This window comes from Anoplopoma fimbria, chromosome 3 (genome assembly GCF_027596085.1).
Source record: "Anoplopoma fimbria isolate UVic2021 breed Golden Eagle Sablefish chromosome 3, Afim_UVic_2022, whole genome shotgun sequence".
NCBI lineage: Eukaryota > Metazoa > Chordata > Actinopteri > Perciformes > Anoplopomatidae > Anoplopoma > Anoplopoma fimbria.
The window spans coordinates 6,476,244-6,497,987 of NC_072451.1; the positions used below are offsets into that span (position 1 = coordinate 6,476,244).

The window sequence follows — 21,744 nt, forward strand, 5'->3', positions numbered from 1 at the left end:
GTGATGTTGAATTCCTGCATTCACAGCTTAACGAATAAGACTACAGGGAGATCGTTTGAGCTCCTTAAAGATTCCCTATGTTTATATTCAGTATGAATATACCGCATCAAACAACTTAATTGCTGTATAACGATATAGTGGAGTAGTGTCTGCCTGAGAATGAGGTCGCTCTACCTCTTTTTATGTTGTTTTTAGAGCTTCTCCTTGCTTTGTTAGCCTAACCGTGCCAGTCGAGCGTGTTCATAGTTCATGTTCCTGCGTGTGAGTGTGCTATGTTGGCTAGCTCGCAGCTGCCACTCTGCACAGAGCAGCTCATATGGCGGTTACAGTCGATAACGACGTCTTCGAGAGAAGCTTATCGCACCCCAAAGATGCTCTATAATGCATTACAAGCTCCGCCAACGGTTTGAAATGGTATACGCTCCCCGTCTCCTAAGTGTGAGTGGTCATGGAGGGTTTGTCCTTTTGGCACTGTTAGCTGCATGCCGTCGGCTCGGCCATGGTGACAGCCGTGTAGAGGCAATAGACGTGCTCTGAATTTCGAATGTAGCACCTCTAACGACGCTCGTATGTGAGCAGTTATCAGATTTTTCTCTTCTTTAATTTGTCCTCAATGACTGCTCTTGGGCTTCTTTCATGACTTTTGGCTGTTTTACACTAATTAAATACTGCAGGTTTAGATCAGAAGAAAAGTCTCGTTGTTCATCATCCACAGATTGACTAGAACAGGGAATCTGCGCCCAAACTACAATTTAAAATGCCTCAATAGTTGATGAAAAACGGCGTTAAGTACTATATCGTCAGTCCAACTTAATCCACTACCCTATTGTCCTGCACCTTGGGAAGCTGAGGGTTAATATCCTCTGGAGTCCAGCTGAGGATTAGGAAATGGAGGTTTAACTGCCTGTGCTAATGGTGGGTGTTTATCTCAATACTTTGTTTTGTCACTCCCCGACTCGCTCTCATTTCCGAAAGCTGTCCCTGGAGCCTCCACTCCTGTAATGGCTTAGCTTTCTGAGCGCCACAGTTCGGAGGGAAAGGAATAACAAGATTCTCATTTGGGCTCCGTACACACTGCCCACAGATACATGTATAATTGGCCCTGTTTTCATTCTGCTCCGTTGTTAAATGCACTAGCTATTAGCGTGGTAGTGGTATTGGTGCTGATTTCATGTGTTTGTTTATTGTCGGAAGGTGTGCTCCTAGTTTGTTTGGGAGTGTGCGTGTAAAAGTGTGTGTGTGTGTGTGTGTACACGAGCGTGCATGTATGTGTGTGTGTGTGTCGGATAGATAAAGAGTGTGCTCTATCTCTCTCTCTCTCTCTCTCTCTCTTTCTCTCCCTCCCCGCTCTCCTCTTTCTGAGTTTGGTCGTGGTTCCCCCGGGGCCCCTGTCGCAGTAATGGCCTGCTCCTGATTGCTCTGATACAGGTTAGGAATATTGGCTTTAATGATGTGTAAAATGAGCAAGCAGTGCCTGTGACATTTACAGATGGCACCGCCTTGGCCTGTTCTTCCCAACTGCTCGTTAATTCACGGGAACGGCAAGCACTTCTTTAAGTGACTGCCTGGTGCATGCATACGACACGACACGACACAACGCGTCCTACACACCAAAACAATAGCTCACCTCTGCACCTCGTCATCTTTTCAGCCAAGATGAAAAAAAAAACAGGAGTCCTCAGGGCTGAGAAGTGTTTGCTAAGTCCTCTCTGAGGGTTTGTCACAGCGGTCTCCAGAGGTCTTAGGGAGGCTTAGACTGAATAGATGCTGCGTTGATGTGTGCCGTACGGACAGCACAGCTGGGCTCAGCACCCAAAAAAAAACCCCGAGGTGCTAATCTGGTCCACAGGTCCTCGGCGGTGCATCTGCTGCACGTACACAGCAGCAGAGGAATCACCGTCCTCGGGTCACTCCCTTTTCTTTTCAGGTCCCACTTTTGATTTTCAGGTCAAGCAGAACAATTTTCTTTTAATGGCTGCCAGTCAGCGGGGAAAGAAGTAAGCCGATCTTTTACTCATTGTAACAATAAAACATTTAAAAAATACTACAGCAGGTAAAAGACCCACATTTAGAATCCTACTTATTAAGGCTGTCTTTGAAAAAATAAAACTCTTAGTTGACCAACACTAGACTGATCGATTAGTTGATTTAATCAGCAGATCTGTAAGTTTCTCCACTTTAAATCTTGTGTTTGCCAGAGATGGGCTTATAACTTTTCTTGAAAATACTTCATTCCGCATGAAAAAGTATAAAATATGACAAAAGAAATCTTAGTCAACTAAGAAAAAAGCGACTGATTAGTCTACTAATCGACCAAGAGGGGGCAGCCCCACGACTTACTTAACTGCAAAGAAGTATCAAATCAATATATATATATATTGAATTATCCATCCATCCATCCATCCATTTAAAATTAAACCAAGATGAAATCAATCTTTTGTGGAACAGCTAGTAGCTCATAGACATTTGTAAAGTTATGACCTCAATCAGACACTGCTGTTGTTGGGTTTGATCCTTAACAATGAATAGTTTTTCATAAGTTTATCGTATATGTTTTTTTATTATTGTAAATTTCTTAATCTGAAAAGTAATTATAGCTGTCAGACATTTGTAGTGGTGTAAAAAGAGCAATATCTTCCTCTGCAATATAGCTGATTAGAAGTATAAAGTAGTATAAAAATATGAAGTAGCATGAATTACTTAAGTACAACAAACTCTACTTAAGTACAGTACTTAAGTAAACATCCACCACTGCAGCCAGTTACATTGATAGGAAAGACCACGAGGGACGCACCAACGTCGTTGCCAAGGTGACGGACAGTCCCACAGCCAATAAGAACGGAGAATCTCGCTCTGATTGGTCAAAGTGTACATGAGCGGTGGCAATTTTTGGGTGCGGCCCACAGAGGCAGGGGAGAGCAAAGTTATGAGCATTTTTGTATCTTGAAGCAATTATTTATTATCAGCGAAACAGTCTGTTTACTGAAGTGCAGTTGTGTTGCTGCTAGAAACCATCAAGTATCTGATGAAGAACATCTGAGGTTCCTGAACAGTTTTTATGATGGAGGTAAACGGTGGACGGAGATGTGTATCTTTTTATCTGTTCCTTCCTCTTTTGCAGCTCTGTGGCCATTACGCCTCTAATTTCCTTTTTTATTATGCCGTGTTAATTAAGGAAAGTCATATTCCGCTCATTCTTCACACTTGGCTCCTCGTGGCTTTAAATCGTGTTCTTCCCAGTCCGCCCACTGGCAGAGCTGTGTTAATTTATTTCTAATTGGCAAGAACTTGTTGATTGTGGGCTCGCAGATAGATCTGGTCAGGAGGTTAATGCTCACGCTAATGTGACAAGGTGATCGCTCCTCTGCTAGCCGTGTGCTAGACGCAACCGTTGAGTAATAACAGAAAGCGCTAATGGCCCTTTTACAAGCTCATCATGTCAGGTGCCTGTAAGATAGCGGTGATGCCTTTGACACATTGTTCATGCTCAGATTTACCGTCTCCGAGAAGACCACTTTGACCTCCGCATCATGCTTACATGGAGCAGAATTACTGTGGCTCATGGAGCTGGATTGCCACAATGTTGGCCGGCATTAAACAGTAATATCTGTGTGCTGGAGCTTCATGTAACAACGACACCGGCGTCACACATAAAGCGTCCTGCTGCACGTTGTCCTCCGTCTCTTTAGTGGCTACAGAACGTCTCACGTGGGCATTACTATGCATGGAGAGCTGGATTTGTTTCCCCTTGTATACTCATCAGTTTAAGAAACCAGCCATCCATTGCTTTTTTAATCTCCATAATGAAAGTGTTTTAATGCCTCCAATTTATTGCCTGGGCAGCCAACAGAATAATTAGCTTTGTTCAGGTTTTTTTATTTGGTTTTTTTAAAGTTGAAAACACAAGTATAACAACATTTGAGTCTGGGAGCCACAAATTATAATCAAATGCATTAGTTATTGTACCTGAAGTGATATTGGACAAGATAATTGATTTTTACTGTATGTTTTCCAATTAATCACACCCTGTTTTTTTTTCTTCAAATTTAATAGTCCTTACTTGTTTTTTGCGTTTATTCTCTGTCACTTTAAGGCCTCCATCTAAGTTGACCGTTTTGGTTTCATCACGTAGACATTTTTCTCTTTTAATCCCCACCAGTGCTTTAAAAGGTAACACCCACATAAACACTTTGTCACTGTAAGTCTAAATAAAGAGACTTCCAAGGCTTTATTGATTCTTCGTGACCCGTAGTCGATTCCACAAACTAAATCAGATAATTGAAGTCGGTGTCGAGCTAATTGGATTATTGCTTTCCCCCTGAAGAGGTGGCCCTCCGCGGCGGCTCAGGGATTGCTACATCAGTGGCGTCCGTCAGACATCTGTCATTTAACAGCACCGGGCTGCGTCTCGCACCGAGGAGGCTGAATTGATTATAAATACAAAGTGTTGTAATTTCTTTGATTAGATGATTCGTCTGACGATCTTATAATCATCAGATTGCCATCATTTTATAACTACAGACATGCAGTTGTCAATTAAACACATTAATACACAATGCATTAATACATCAGAAGTATAAATATATATTGTTCATTTAACACGTTTATTTTTTAATGTAACCCTCTGTTAATGATTTATGATAAAGCTGCACAGGAAGAAAAAAAAAATCCCCTCGTGTCTACTTGCCTCCAGTCCTCCAAACATGGTTTATGCAAATGAGATGACTATTTGCATAGACATAATTAGGTAATTACAAATCATTTGGCTATGAGCTCAAGCATGTGCACAGACCAGAGATGTTACACGAGTCACATTGTACAGTACGGAGTTAATGAATTGCCTCCGAACAGCAGAGGCATTACAGCATGTGTTGGAACATATGTTGTGTCAGACCTCTTGTTTGAAGACGACAGGTGACATTTTCATAAATCTTAGTTAAACACAAAGAGAACGGGGAAAGAACAGACGACGCCGATTCACAATTTTCAAAGCCAGTTTCAAGCAAAATTTGTTTTCATTCAAAAGAATAATAATTGAAGAAAGAGACTGTATACCAATAATATTATAAAACATTATTGGACTCATTGTTACAGACACTAATATACTATACTATACTTAGCAATTAACTAAGACATTAGAAGAAGTTCCTGTCGATATTCAAATTTCTCAAAAGTTTGTCAATGAAATCTCAAAATCTAGTTTAGGACCAAAACTTTGGGATCAGAGCTGGAATGACCTGATTGTCTGAAAATAAACAAAAATAAAAATCAGTGGTTCTTTGATAATGAGTAAAAAGAATCAGCCTGTATACATAAAACTGTGGGGCAGAAGTTAACTACGACTCCTATGGTGCATTTATACAAAAAAACTTCTAACTTCACCAAGCTTAAAATTCTGTCACGTTCATCAATAACGGCAAGTGAAAGCTGTTGTAAAAAATATTACAGTCTTGAGAAAATAGATAAGACAGTCTGCCAGTCTGCATTAAATGTATTTACTTTCAGATTGTGGATAACTGTCGGATGCATTCAGCAGCTATGTTGCTGTGAAATAATGAACAAAACTTTCAGTCATTTTTTTGTTTCCCTGTCGATTCTGTACATTTATGAAGTAGGTAGAGTTTCATTACTTTGGGATAACTGCAAATGAAATGCTTAAGACATCAAAATAGAAATCTCATTTTAAAGAACACATATTGGGTTCTTTCTTCAGGTTCACACTTGGATTTTGGGTTTCTACCAGGACATGTTTACATGCTTTAATATTTTAAAAAATACATTCTTTTTCTCATACTGTCTGCATGAATAAATCTGTGTTCACCCTCTGTCTCAAACACTCCGTTTTAGCGCCTGTCTCTTTAAGCCCCGACCCTAAAAAGCTCAGTCTGCTGTGATTGGTCGGCGTTTCCGGTCTTCCTTATTTGCGCTGTTGCAAATTTGGTCCTTGCAGTGTCATTGCAGCTGGGGACTAGCTGTGTGTGACCGTATACAGCAGTTTACATCACAACCTTATCAGAAGTCATAGTGTCTGAATATAGGCCATGTTCAATTCTCCGTGGATTGAGAGTTTTTGTTTTATACTTCACAGTATTCTTATAGCACCATGACCTGCTTTACATAAAATAAAATAAAAAAAGGAAATCTCACCCTGTACAGTATGGGAACTTTGAGAAACGCTAATATTGTGTGTTGCTGCTGGTTGGTAATGGTCTTCAAAGTCATTCGACTCCAGCAAAAAGGAAATTAAATATGTATCCTAGTCTTTTTTGAGTTTGAGATTTTGAGGCATTGTCTAACAAAGCAGCAGTAAACAGGAGCACGGGAGGTGCCGAGAAATCATTTGATCTTTGCTGAGTTTAACAGAAGCCCATTTCACCGTGCATTCGTGCATGAATGGGCCTAAACTGCTGAGCCGTGTAGCTGCCACGCAGAGTCGGATTGCACAACAGACATTCATGTTTCTACGAGTACTAATTCCTTGTTTATTTGTGGGGGGGTTTTCCAGAGCAAGAGGATTCCTTTGAGTTCATCATTGTGTCGCTGACGGGTCAGACGTGGAACTTCGAAGCGTCTACATATGAGGAGAGGGAACTGTGGGTCCAAGCCATCGAGAGCCAGATCTTTGCCAGCCTGCAGTCCTGTGAGAGCATAAAGAACAAGGTACAGCCGGTCACCAGAGGCTAAATGCATCCCGAGGACTGAGCAGGATACGAGATAATCATCTAATCACAGCATCGTCATCATCCTACGATTCTGCTGCCTCATTTACATTCCTCTTTTCCCCCTTCTTTCCATCCTTTTTATTGCGCCCTCACCCTCCACCCTCCCCCCTCCTCACCCACTTCAAGCTGTCACATGTGGGAGGTTGTCAGACAGGTGCACCGCAGTGTGGGGGATCTCTTATTAGAACTGACAGGCATCAGAGAGAGAACACGGCTTGTGTCAGCATACTGGGGAGACACAGCCTCATTTTCATATTCTGACTCTCTCTTTGAGAAACCTCGTCCCTCTCTCTCCTCGCTGGTTGTCTGCGATTTGAGTCCAGCTATAATTGTTTGCCTTCTCCTGCTCTTGCAATCATTAGTTCCCGCTGACTTGTTCTCTCCCTCGTTTCTTACAGTCTCGGTTAGGCAGCCAAAGCGATGCGATGGCCATTCAGTCCATACGAAACGTGAGGGGGAACAGCTTCTGTGTGGACTGTGATGCACCCAGTGAGTATGACTCTCCATCGCAACAGCTCATTTCTCATTGATAAAGGCCTTGTAGGGTAGGAAACAAAGAGTTTATGTATTTGATCAAAGATATAGTCGTATGAATTCATTCACAAACATTTGATTTTGAGTGGTTTTATAGAGTCATTGAATTAAAGATTACAGCTGTAGACTCTCTAGTTAATGCAACACAGCTGAACTTAATTGCTTGCTCTCACAGATAAACAACTGATTAAATTCTTCTTTGACCTACAGTTACAAAAGCACATTTATTAGTAAAATAGTATAAAAATGGATTGGGTTTTGTTTACTAATAGCTCGCTCAGTCCAATTGCAAGATTGGAAGATTGAATGGAGCTAAAGCACTTTCAGCAAGACCTTTCATTCATGGAAAACATGCCTCAAAAACTACATTTTAAAAAAATTGAATGGCCTCAGTTTGGGCATTACGCTTCCAATGCTGTGGGTCAGGACAGTGTCATCAGATGTAACCGTCTAATGAGCGCCGTGTAGAAAAGCTGCGATTATCTAGCCAGTGGGGCAAAACAGAGGGACTCACATGCACAAACAAAATGCTGAGTAATCCTTACAAAACCTCTCAACCTTCTCAAAGAGAGATTATCAAGATGAAAAATGTTTGAAAAACATATCTCCTGTTCAGCCTCATTTATAAAGCCTCTTTTCTTACCTCACTGACTCTAGTGTTGAAATGATTGTCTATCTTTTATCACTCAGACCCTGACTGGGCCAGTCTGAACCTGGGGGCCCTGATGTGCATCGAGTGCTCCGGCATCCACAGAAACTTGGGCACCCACCTGTCTCGCGTGCGCTCCCTGGACCTGGACGACTGGCCGGTGGAGCTCAGCATGGTGATGACGGCCATCGGCAACGCCATGGCCAACAGCGTGTGGGAGGGCGCTTTGGAGGGCTACACCAAGCCGGGCAGCGACAGCACCAGGTTAGCAAGCTTCTGCAAATAAAGGGTGCCGCTAAATGAAGCGTACAGAGATTATAGAACGGGGAGGCAGCGCCGTCTTCTCTCCATTACCTGCCGTTTATTAGCCACCCACGTCTCAGAGCAGGCAGTTCACAATGCAAAAAAATGCTCCCTGAGAAGCACCAGGGGTCCATCAATGTCTGCTGAGCCAAGAACACAGTACTTTATGTTTCAGTCCACCCTGTTCGCATTTATCACAGTGGCTCTGTTTTGTCTGAGTCAGTTCTTTGTTGGCTTCTCTATCCCTCTATCTCTTCATCTAAGGATGTAATATCTTTTGTACCCACCAGAGTATCTGTTGTCTGGTACGTTTGTCTTTCTACGAACTTTAAAGCCATACGTCATGAAGTGAATTTGAGTGTGTCATCAGTGTCGTGTGTGACATGGTTTTGCACTTACCTGATAAATGCCCTGAGTAGCTCCAAATCCATCAAGATGTCACTTGACATGTGGGCACTAATCAGGATCCTATATCAACCTTAGTCTTTTGTTCATGCCAGTTATCAGTGAGAGTTTAAAGACTATAAATGTGGAATTTCTCCAAACTTCTACAACTTGCGTAACCAAAGCTTTTACTTTTATGAACCAAACATGTTTTTTTTAAATGTACCTCTTTGTACTTTCCCACTTCCGCCCTGCCTTAACTTACCCCAATGACTATCTGCTCCGGCTCCTCTGAGGAACCCAGATCTGGTAGGAGGATTGTTTATCTCTTGCTGACAGGTGAGACCTGGTGTCCCGGTCTGACTAATGACCTGCTGTGTGGCTGTGCAGGTAATTAAGCACACCATTATGGCTAAACTCCACCCCAAGAGCCAGACCCTCGGGGGCCAAGTTGCCGTGTCACTTATCCATCACACAGGGCCGGGTCATCACTCAGTCTGTCTCAGCTAAGACTGTCTGTAGGGTCTCCCTGGTGGCATTAGACTGTTTTAACAGTTTTAACTGTTTTACTTTGTTACCAAAAGTGACATATCAACTGAGAAAACATACTACTTCTGTCCTACTGCTGTTGCATTTCTGGCAAAAAAAAAAACATGCAGAAATGTAATATAATAATAATAATATTGTTTTTGGCCACATGTAAAATTACGTTTATGTATTACTGATAAATATGGGGGGCTTATAACCAATAGTATCAGTTGATACAAGTGCCAAATTTAAGTCAAACTAAAAAGCAAATTGAATGCTGGTTATGGCTTTTAAAATGTGATTATTTTACGTATTTCCCTTATGTATTGTATTGTATTATGTTGCAAGTAATAACATAATAAGTTATTGGAAGACGTCACGTTGGCCTCTGGTAACTTGAGATGGGTATCTATTCTGTAACAATTTCTTCAACAAATGTTTAATCGGTTAGAAAATAAATAAGAAAAGAAGAAATAAATGAAATAATAATGAAAACTATCATCAATTTCAGGCCTAATTTCAGTTTTGAAATGATTCTGCGTCAGGTCTTTCAAAGCCAATATTTGTATCACTGTTATTGTTTTCCTTGAAACAACATCCCTATCCCTCTATCTCGGATGTTTACATCATAATAATGCATTTCTCATGTCACGACAGTATTTTCTTAGGAACTGAGTACAGTTTTGACCTTCTGACACTACGATTCATAAGGATCACTTACCTGTGTAAATGATAAAGCAGCGTAAGTGATAATAATCCACTTCCCTATTTATTTATTTAATAAATGGAGCAGTTTCAGCATGCACTTAAGCACATAATCACTACTGTACATACAGAGAGAACACTTACTTACATACTGGGACCATGTTAAAAGTTTGTTAATGAAGACTTTTTCATTGTTTTATATATATCTATATATTTTTTTTTCTTTCCACCGGTCGTCTGAGGCCTTTTCCTCTTGAATCCATCCTGCGCTCTCCGGCCAGTTCACAACTGAATGATGGCCTACAGTTATTTATTGAATGGCATCCGTGCCAAAGTGCTCCGCTGTGTGGACTTGATGAAAGATTATTGATGTTGATTCCTCTCCCTACCACTGTCAGTCCCACGTCGCCTCGAGCTGGAAGGTTCGTCATTGTCTAAAAAAATCCGATCTTCTCCCCGCAGCAGCGTCTCCATTAGTTTTCATCCTGTCAAACAATAAATCTAATTTGCAGCATAACTAATCTTCAGACAAAACACAGCAGCTGTAAAATATCATATATGGCCACTGGTCATTGAGATGCTGATGATTTTGTTGCTGATAGAACGATGTACCCTTGTGGGGGAAACTTTGGAACCAAATCATTTTGCTTCATCACAAATGATGAATTACAACCAACTTAAAGGGATGTAGTTTGTTCTTTCTTTTTTAACACCATTAATCCTACACCTCCACACTCTCTTTTCTGCGTATCCTCCTCTTAACTTAAGCGGAACACATATGAGAGGATTTTAATTGTGTCACATCGGTGACATGCAGCAGCTTTGTGATGGCGCCCAGGCAGGCAGAGTGTGGCTCCCGAGTCCCACTAAACATTAGTGACACCTAATCTAAACGATTCAGTAACTACCTGAATATCAACTCAGTGTCTGATTGAATGTCTCCTGCAAGACTAGTTTTACCCCCTTGCATTTTTGAGATTTAACTTAAAAGCGTTCATCCACAAGATTGGTTTAGCTTATGATATTCAGGATCGGAAGAACACAATATATAGATTTGTCGTAGACGGATCCGCACAGCAGCATCAGACTGATTACAGGCGTCATAATGGGCAGCATGCTTGTATCAACGCAGATGTGCATGTTTATATGTGGCACCTGTTTTTAAGAAATGCTAAAAGAATGCATTGTATCACTTTCTAATAAGGCAGCCTTCATAAAGTTTTAACTAATGGCTTTTTAAATCAGTTATAAGCCATTAATAAGAGAACATTTTGGATTGCCAGTATGTAAACATGTCTCTTTGTCTGGTGTTGATCTTCTATTTGGTAATAATTCTGTCAAAAATGTGGTTTATTCATCAATAAATGCTCATCATTTATCACTTTATAATCAGCCATCAAGCTTTCAATTTGATAATCATTTAATAAAGGCTTTTATTCTTTAAGTCTGCAGTTTTAAGTGTTAATAATCTGTTAAAGTTAGATTTTTTTCTGTTTTTTTTTTTTTTTAAACAACCAAAGTGTTTTTTCCCAAAAGTTGTTCTTATTCATGGATTGTAACCGATCTATAAGACATACATTATATATAAACCACTATTAAAGCCATTAGTTACAATTATAACCCGTGTATAAAGGATGCCTAGCTAAAAAGCGCTACCTGGCTTTGTTACAGTTAAATCCGTGATGGTGAATCTCTGAGAGCCCCACATTGAGGCTGATCTCTGCAGTCAGCATATTTACGTGGGAGTTGTTCTTTTAATTAGCACCTGGGAGTCGCTGTGTTTTGCACGTCGCCTCTAATTGCTTGGCGTGTTTGCGATAGAAAACACCACAGACTATTTTGACAGATTCCGTGGGGGAGGTCCAACAGCTAACTTTACCCTTATCGTCTACTGGCACACACACAAACACACACACACACACAACACACACACACACACACACACACACAGACACACAGACACCGGTTCTCATTTGGGGGAGATGTCCCGGAGCGTGGACGGATGTGGACGGCTATCCCTCACTGGCGCGGCCCTCTCACTGTCACCCTCTGTGGGCTCCGCGCCGCCCTCGGCCACGGCCAGGTAATAGCTCTGATGAGAGCCCTCCACTTTGTTTCAGAAATAATTTGCCACTCCTGCCGCCTGCAGGGGCTGCGTGGTAATAAAAATGAATCACACCGCTAACCTCTCCAAACCTGGCCCCCGCTGCCTCTTTTAACCCTTTTTGCTCCGGCACTGGCACCTTTTTGCTCGTCCTCCCGAGCTGTTTACGACCACATCGGCGCTGCGGCCAACACATTTCATGTTTCCTAGGATTTGGCCACAGTGGACTCTGTCCTCCCGAGTTATTCCCCAAATAACAGAGCAAAGCTTCGGGGCTACTCACAGGTTAGGAGTGCTGGAAACGCCAACTCTCAGAAGAGCTTTTAGAATAGCCGGCCTTGCCAGGAGCCCTGGTGGAGGAAGAGTAATTAATTAAGACAAATGAATGGCTGGGTCTTCCCATGTCCTCCTGCTCTCTCTCTCTCTCTTTTTCTCCCTCTCTAAATGAAACCCACAGGTCAGTAATTAGCCCTGTGTGGGAGAAGCAGGAACCACAGTCACTAATTGCCCACATGCCACCGGGTTTCAGACCCAGGTAGACGTGGAGGAAGACGTCTGAGTCATTAAGGCCAGGTCCACTTAATAGTTTTAATATTGTTAGCGTAATAAAATCATAACAAAAAAGTTCTTCTCTGATGATGTGACAGAAAAAAAAAAAGATCAGAGACAGTCCCTTTATGTGACCGAGAATTTAAAATCCGTCCGTGCAGCAGGCTGCATACATAAGCAGGGCATGTGTTATCGTCCCCTCTGCTTTGTCTGAGAGGCGAGGGTTCAGCAGGGGTTAACAGCATGAGCATTTAAGGGTGTTAGTCTTGCCGGCACAAAAACACAGCCACTCCATCACGAGGAGTCTGACAACCTCATTAATGTCACAATATATTCAACTCGTCCCTCTGGCTGCCTGCGGCACCCAGATGCTCTCCTGTCGGCCCCTCTATAGAGCTCGGCACAACAACCTTTTGAATTCTGGTCATCTGTTTTCGGGGGCCGCGCTCTGGAAGCGAGAAAAAGTGGCAGCTATTCCACTTGTGGAAATATTAGTCTTAATTCTTTTGCAGCTGTTCTCCTCAGAGCGGAGCGTAGCGTGTCCACACTGTACCCACCGGCCCATAGGAGGCACTTTCACTGCGGCGTTTTACTGTGTTGCTCCTTCATTTCTGGCCCTTAGCAACCTTTGATGCTTTGGGGCCCAGCTTTCTGTCCCTGTTGTGTTCGCCTTTTCTTTTTTTTTTTTTTTTTTTTTTTCTTCATCTCAGTCGTTTCCCTCCGAGCCCCCTCTCTGTCTTTCTGCTGCTGTCCCTCTTCCTCACTCTTCTGTCTCTTCCCTCCCCTCTGCTCGTGGACGTGAAGCTGCTGGCTGCATGGGAATCGGTCCCCATACAAGCCGCCCACCCCCACTGTGAGGTCTGTTCAGGCTGGTCAGACCCCAAATCCCCCCCCCCCCCTTCCTCCAACCACCACCACCACCACCATTTCTCCCCTTCACTGCGTCTATTTGATGTGTCCGCAGTGAATTTGGATCCTCAGAGAAGAGTAGGAGGAGCTTCCAGAGGCTTTGATTGTTTAGGAGGACTCTGTGTGTGTGTGTTTGAAAGATGGGCGAGTGGTGGGACGGACATCCTCCTCTTCCTATGGACCAATGCACCTTTATTGCGGGCAGTCAGATTGGTCATTCTGTGGCGACTCCACTGGCTCCACCCCCGCCGTCTCAGTTTCCCCTTCCCTTCTTCTAAATTCCCGTTCGCCCCTTTTGTCTTTCAGGCTTGACTAATTATCCTTGTTTGTCCCTCTTTATTTGAATCCAGTCATGTGTTCTTGACTCCGTGGGCTGGGTTTAGGAGAATCATTCCGCCATTTGCCACTTAATTAAGTCAGGGTCAGGATCCATTGCTCAACGGAGAGCTGAAAGGACAGAGCTCTAATAGAATTATAAAAGAGGCCTTTCTCTACTGTTAGGGCCGCCTTTATCTTGGTGGGTTCTGCGTGGTCAAATGAAAGGAGACACCAGCTCTGGACAGGAGCCCATTTCCACTTTAGACTCGGCGAGCATTTTGATGTTTGCCCAAGATTTCTTTCGCATGAAATCTTCACGATGTAAAAGTTAAACAATAATTATCGGCTTTGAGATAACTCTGAATGATGGAGGAAGAATGCGGTGACGCAAAAACTCCAGCTTGTTTTGGTTTTAAAGAGACACAGAGGCATTTTTATTGGAAACTTTAGCCTCCCCTCTGTCCCCTAAGCAACAGAGAAAATTCCAACAAGCATGTGCTCCAGCCAGGGTGGGGAAATTGGTGTCTGGTGGTGCCTGGATGTGTGTGTGTGTCTGTCTGTCTGTATATATATATAAGAGTAACCATCAGTTCAATTTCCTAAATATCCCCCCATGCTGTGAAAATTCACTCTCCTCTCCAGCTCCCCTCCTACTCCGTCCTGGCGCTTTGACATGCTAAGTCTTGCTGATTTTATTTTTCTTCCTCCTGCGGTGAGGAAGTGTCCTTTTCAAGGGTCTCAGTTTCCCCCCCCCCTGACTGTCTAAACCCGACCTCTGTTTGGATTGTTTTTTCTATTTTCAAACAAAAGACAGAGGCAGGATTACCATTTCACTTCCTTTCACACTCTGTCTTTCAAGTGGGAGAGGTTAAGGAATTTAAAAAAAAAAAAAAACTGCCCGGCTGCTTTTGCTTTTATTTTCTTTTTGCGTAAAAGTAGACGATGTAAAAATAACTGTGGTTGAATCCAGAGCTCAGCGTCAGCAGTGAGTGAGTGAGGCCTTTTTCCTTGCAGGTCTTCGGGGCTGATTTCGTAGCGGAGGCTAACAAAGTGTCCTCGGGGCTCCTTTTCTGAGATGTTGACGTCTCCTTAATGGCTCTCCTCAGCCTTTTTGTTTCACATCTTGGTGCTAACTTTCTGCCTCATTTAGCTCATATCAATTCACTGGGCTCTACAGATTCAGCATCTCATTCATGGCCTAGCTTTCTGAAACAAACTTTGGACAAACAGCTCTCAGTGATTGATATTAACCATTGCTCAGATTTTCGTTAAAAGTTGTAGACTTTTTATTTTTTCAGCCTTGAGGATTACAGTTAGTTAGAGTTTTCAGACTTTATTCTCTTTGGCAGTAAAATAAAAAGAAAAGACTCTTGTTTTTAAAGAGTCCACCGGAAATAAGAGGGGAGGGCAGGACGGCCCCTTCCTGTATTTTCTGAGCAGTCCTCTGGTTCTAAGGCCAGTTGATTTGCTAACAGGCTTGTCCACACATAATGACTGAGTAGGGATTGATGGAGGTCTTACACCATAAAACTCTGAGCCACTGCAATTGCCGGCCATTAGGGCTGTATTGTTGCTCGCACAATACCCCTACTCCTTAAGAAAAGACTGTGTGATGGGTAAATGGGTAAAGGGACTTTCTCCTTCACATTTTCCCTCGAGGTCATAATAAAAATGCACCCCATATGCTTATAAACGCAATAGAGCTAAGACTGCTTTAAGATGTGGGTTAAGTTGCTTTACGAGCTTCCGGTGGCGTTTTTAGCAGTTAATCAATCCGTGCCGGGGCCGCTGATAAAGACCTGCACCTCTTCCATCATATCCTTAACTCCTGCAGTTAGGGCCTCTGCCAGGCTCCTCTGTGAAAGACGGACTGCTCTGTGAAGTGAGCCTGGCAGCTGACATATGAGTCTGAAAATGGTTGCTGTCTCTGGTAAGTTGGCAGCCTTGACACCGCGCTGCTAAGGTCGTAATAAAGGAGAGTGAGTAATGTTGAACTGGCTGAAATTATACTGGATATACTGTTCACGCAAACGACAAGATTACTTATTAACCTCTTTTATTTTATGGTGGTTCTAGTTTTTTGGTTTTACTCAAGCAGGTTCTGAGATATCACCCTGACATTATCCTAATTGCACTTTTTCAGTGGGCACTATGTCACCATTAGAAAGTCTATCCGAAGAGGTCTGTGGGTTTTCTAGAGTAACTAGGATATCGTTTCAGGAAGGAGATATTGCTGTAGATTTCTTTTTTAAAGGATAAGGCTGGAAATGTTCTTAATTTTTCAACCTTATTGACAAGTCCCATGAAAATCAGACCTTTACAATAGGTACAGCTTATTATTCAGCGCCATAGACCATCACTGTTGTTAAATAACTCTTAAAATACATCAGTGAGCCTCACTGTTGCACTGTGTGACACATGTTCCTTCATTATGACAAACATGGTAACTGTAGTTTATTTTATGTTGATCCCACACACACACTGTCCTGCTGCTGTGAATTCACTAGAGCAACAAATGTATTGATCCGCAGCTGAAAATAGTCCCCATCAAATGGACTATTTACTCTTGTTTGAGTAACAATTGGTAAAAACTACAGTGCCCTGCTGTTTTAAGAAATTACTGAGCCTTTTGAAAAATTCACCAGAGATTCGTGGACTGGTTCTGAGGACTTAACTTTTCAGTCAGTGTGAGCATGGGGCGGATAAGAGGGAGGATATTGAGAAAAGGATAACGTATTATTGGTTTTGGTCTTTTTATGGGATTCAAAACAGAAGAAATATAGAATAGCATAAATGTTATTTTACAGTCCTGTTAGCAACATTGACAAAATTCCATTTATCTCCATTGCATTGTGTGGAAACAGAAATCCCAAAAAAGAATAGCTCCAGTAAAACCAAATGTATGTGGCTAAATACGACTTTTGTTAATTGGGCGAACCAACCCTTTAATATATGATGATAGATATATAATTAAATGTGTAGATGTGCTGTTTCATAGCTTATCTACAAGGTTGATTTTGGGTAATTAAGTTGTACTGTTGGACTCTGTTGTCACTGTGATTATGATGAAATGGAATCAAAGTGAGCTTGACTGTCAGTTGGTACTTGCTGCAAAGCCTCGGCCCGTTGATAGAGAGTCCCCTGAGAGTCTTGTCACTCTCGCCAGCGTTCGCCCGCTTCAACTTATCCGCTCAAAACCTTCTCCTTTCTGTCACTCAGCCACAAACCCAAACAACGGCCTCTTTCTGCTCCCCTTATCACGCCGGCTGACGGGGTCACAGGGTTAGTGCCACACTGGGCATGCTCAGTCATTCACATATTGATATTGATTTTTTTTTTTTCCCTCTTTCTTATTTGGACAGTTTGTATGTGGGTAGAGAATGAAATGGAGGGTTGGGTGGGGGGGTCAAGATGGAAAGCAATAGATATAACTCTGCCTGGCGATAGTGGATGGAGCCTTCCCCTCCGCCTCTATTCTCTGTCTCATGCTGGAGTGAAGGAGCCCCGCATCCCGCCGTCCCTCTCTGGCTGCCATTCAGCCCCATCGATCTGACTCAGGGCCCGGCCGCCCCGAGGGAGACCGTGGGGCTTGGAGACACACTGCCTTCTTTTGTGGAGGGGATCCACCAGTTCAGACTGACAGCCGACAGCGCTGATAAAAAAAAAAATGCGTCCCCCTCCTTCCTGTATTGTCAGCGGCAGACATGCTGTTCAAGATGTGTAACCTTTAGAAAGCTGGCCAGGCTCTAACCGTCTTGCTGTCGACCTTAATCACTAGAAAGTGGAATGCAGCCCAAAGCGTTGCAGCCTTTGGCATTCACTCATCTCTGCAGCCAATCTCGCTGTATTATTTCCCGCTGTGATAGAGGAGGCTGGTGGCTTTTCCTGTGCTCTAAAAATTTGAAGCATCACTTAAGTGAGTCTCCAAGACCGATTACTTCAATATTCATGTGTCTACATTATACCTTTTCCACATGGTTATGTCTTAAACAGGCCCTATTTTATTATTTTCTTGTTGCATATTTTTATCTCAAACTTACAGTTACAACATGTTTACATGCGTTAATGCTCATAATCCGCCTTGTTTTTCTCATCCTGGCTGTCCTGCAGCACCTCTTCTCACCCTCGCTCTGAAATGCTCCGTTGTAGCGCTTGCTCCTCCTTCCAGAAAGCAAAGTCTGCCCTGATTGGTAAACGTTTCAGATTTCCAAAAACTCTTCCTCCGGAGCTTCAACTCCGTTCTCTCTTTTGTTGTTTGAGGGCCAAACTAGCCGGAAGGAGTTTTACGTCACTTCCGTAACATTGTGACCTCATAAAGTTACGGAAGTGAAGGAGAGAATTCAATGGAGCTGAAAATATATATAACACACTAAAGAAGAGGAAAATAGTGGAAAAGTATAATAGGGCCTCTTTAAAATCACTGCCTCTGACTCTGGCATTTGAAATTTCTTTAACTTATGTGCTAAATCGCTCATAGTCTGGTACATATGTTCCGTGATTCGCCCCTCCTGACCTGCAGCGTCCCTGTCATTTCCTTTTTCCCTCCAGGGAGGAGAAGGAGCGCTGGATTCGAGCCAAGTACGAGCAGAAGCTGTTCCTGGTGGGGCTGCCCCAGTCGGACGTGCCCCTGGGGCAGCAGCTGCTTCGGGCGGTGGTGGAGGATGACCTGAGGTTGGTGGTGCTGCTGCTGGCCCACGGCACCAAGGAGGAGGTTAACGAGACCTACGGGGACGGAGATGGACGCACCGCTCTGCACCTCTCCTGCGCGATGGCCAACGTGGTGATCACACAGCTGCTCATCTGGGTGAGTCGGCCTTTGACGGTGAACGGCCAGAGGTGGATGATTGTTATTGTTGGCATTTAGTGTTTGGGTTAGTGATTTAGGAGTTTAAGTGTGAAGAGAAAGACAGCAAACCTCTTTAACCTTATCAGATGTGCCAGTTTCTTATTAAACGTTTCTCCCCTGACACCAAGTGTCTTAAAAATGTTACAATTGTGGGATTTATATTGTTCAAAGTTAGCTCTTCAATTATATTTTCAATATGAGAATTTATATATTGCAGTTTTTATGAAGAATATACTGTATATTTGCTATTGTCATATCAGTGATAATAGTTAAAGTATGCATAAGGCTCATTGCTTAAATGTTGAAATGTTACATGTTAAATGTGAAACAGTTAATTTACACATTTCTTTTGTTACGCTCAATTGTTTTGAGAGCTTCAAACTGACCAAAATCAAATGCATTTAAGTTCAGGACAACCACATAATTCTGTTTTAAGTAAAACAGAAACCAAAACCCAGGAATGCTCAGACACTAGGTGTAAATAGTAGAAGCTATTGCACATACAGGAATTTAAGCCAAACTGTATACTCATGATTTAAAAAGTACCCCTTAGGATATTAGCAGTTCTTTCCAAAAAGTTGTCCCACAAAAGTTGCTGTGTTGCATGTTCGAGAAAGACAGTGATCACTGCAGGGTACAGTAAACTAGGACATCTTGCGATAGACAAAACTGCCCCTGATTGTAGCTGGTGAAGATAGAAATTGTGGAAAAAAACCTGGAAACTAAGATGAGCTTCTGAGTAGAATCAGAAAAAATAGTTTAACTACACAGTGCCTGCATTGCATTTTGTGTTAATTCAAATAATGCATATTAACTGAAATCCCATTTTCATACTATTTGTATAACCATTTATAAAAAGGAAATCTTTATAAATCATCTATATAAGAACTTATGTCTGATCTGTCTCTAATAATCGTTTTCCTCTCCCACAGTACGGTGTGGACGTGAAGAGTCGTGACGCTCGCGGTCAGACCACGCTGTCTTACGCCCGGCGAGCCGGCAGCCAGGAGTGCGCCGACATCTTGCTTCAGCACGGCTGCCCCAACGACACGAGCAGCCTGACGTCCGTGGCCACGCCCAACATGAGCCGCCGCAACCCCAACATCAACAACAACAACGCCCAGTGTGAGCTCAACCGCAGCATCAGCATCATGTAGGAGCCGATGAGCAGCCGCGGACAAAACACACGAAAAAAACCCAGAAACCCGCTCGTCTGTTCCCAGTATTTCCTTCACTGTGTAACCCAGAACCAGAACCAGAACCAACGGGGAGACACCAGGAGTGATGGACTCATTGTTTATATTCCACTATGCCGAGAGAAGTGGGCTTTCAGACATTGTACATTGTTTGTTTTATATTATTATTTTTTATGCGTTAAATTTGTTCAATCTTGGTCTGAAACGATCACGATCAGCTTTAAGCTCTTTGTTTTTTTTGTTTTTTTTAAAGCGCCAACCAAACAAATGACTTACTTTGGCATTCGTACCTACTCTACGAAAAGCATTTCCTTAATGCTTGAACATTTCCTTTTTATGTCTTCCCCCTTCCGCGACGTGAACTGATTTCATAATGAGCTTTGAAAATGAGAAACTTCCTTCAAATTTTCCAAGGCTAAGCATAATAACATAAAAACTGTGAGGAATAGTTGTACAAGTGACAAAACACTGATGGTTAGGAAAGAAACTAAATCTTCCATGATCTCAATGGCTGCTGCAGCTTTTAGTAATGATGCATGTCTCCAACACAGCTATCAAACTCATGACACACTATTCATACAAAAAGGCAAAGCAATTATAATTGAAGAGTCCAAATGATTTAGATACTTAATTCACAAGAAAATGGGTTCGGATCATCATAAAGGAGTTGATTGCAGAATTCCTGTCGGGTGAAAGTGAGTCATTTACTTCGCCTCCCTTGTCGTGATTCTCCAGTAAAAGTGTCCGTGACTATAAAGGAATTAAGGGGCATAATGTTTTATGACCATCCAGCCACGTGGCTTTGTCAGCGTGCCTCTTCAATCAGAATTCATTCAAAATTCAAACGTTTGATTGGACCAGTGAAACCATTAACGGTGTCTTTGTTGGAGTAATTTTCACCGATTGACTAGATTGTGTTGATGATTGTTTGACATAGATAGATACTGGAATATCTGATCACCCTACTGTGGCCAAAGGCTGTAGAAGCGGTACTCTCCAGAGCGTTTATCCTTTGTTGCTGTGAAATACACATATGGTACTGTGTGTGTGTGTGTGTGTGTGTGTGTGTGTGTGTGTGTGTGTGTGTGTGTGTGCATTACTGTACAACACGTGTGTGCTTACGTCTTCGTCTGTGACCGAGTGCAGCAGAGAGCGACCGGCCATTTCTGTTCAGAAACCTCGGAGAAAGGACACGGACGAGGAGACACCTGCAGCGCAAGATGAACATGAGTGTGTTTTAATGTACAGACGTCTGTAAAAAAGTAGTTCTTGTTCATTCACCTTGTTCCTTATAAGAAACGGTCTCTGACTTTCCTTTAACTGAAACCTTTGTGTCAGCCTAAGAGTTAACAAAAATGCATTCAAGTGACTGAAGTGAGACATTTAGGGAGATTCACAGAGGGAAGTTAAATTAGTTTGACTCTCTTTCCGTTAATGCAAATGTACAGTATTCCATTGACATGATAAGCAGATTAATTTATAGTAACGGTAAGATATTCCAGTTGGTACAATGTCTACCGTGTTTTTTCCCTTTTTTTTTTTTTTTTTTTTTAAACTGCCATTTTTTAAGGTTTTAAACCGTCACGATTTTATGGGTTTACAGAGGCGGGATGTGTGTTTACAGAGCAAGTTTTTGTACTTTATGTTCAGGATTCTGTTTCCTGTTTCCATGAAGATGTGGTCAAAAGATGGTGTCTGTTAAACAAGGAGATAGCGATAAAGTAAAAAGAATAGTTTGACATTTTGGGGAAATATGTCAAAAACACATATTTTAGTTTTTACATAATAGTTTTTTTGTTCAAATTAAACAAACAAGAAAGAACATGTCAGTTGTTAACCTTTAGAGGTGTTTGTAGGCAGATTTATTAACTCTGGACAGAAACGCTAACTGTATCTCCTTGCTTCCTGTCTGTATGCTAGCTAAGCTAAGCTAACAGCCTCCTGGCTCTAGCTCCATACTTAAGGCACGGGCGTGGGAGTGGTATTGACCTTCTCAG

The 21,744-nt window shown here is 42.4% G+C and overlaps 1 protein-coding gene across 1 annotated transcript in view; it reads left to right on the forward strand.

Moving 5' to 3' along the window:
• Positions 1–21,289, forward strand: part of agap3 (ArfGAP with GTPase domain, ankyrin repeat and PH domain 3) — a 116,286-nt gene extending 94,997 nt beyond the window's left edge. The window contains exons 14-18 of the mRNA XM_054626965.1: positions 6,506–6,660; positions 7,121–7,211; positions 7,947–8,169; positions 18,254–18,509; positions 19,484–21,289. Coding sequence (XP_054482940.1) covers positions 6,506–6,660; positions 7,121–7,211; positions 7,947–8,169; positions 18,254–18,509; positions 19,484–19,708 — 950 coding nt within the window. The 3' untranslated portion in view covers positions 19,709–21,289. The remainder of the gene's footprint in view (positions 1–6,505; positions 6,661–7,120; positions 7,212–7,946; positions 8,170–18,253; positions 18,510–19,483) is intronic.
• The last annotated feature ends 455 nt before the right edge of the window (positions 21,290–21,744 follow it).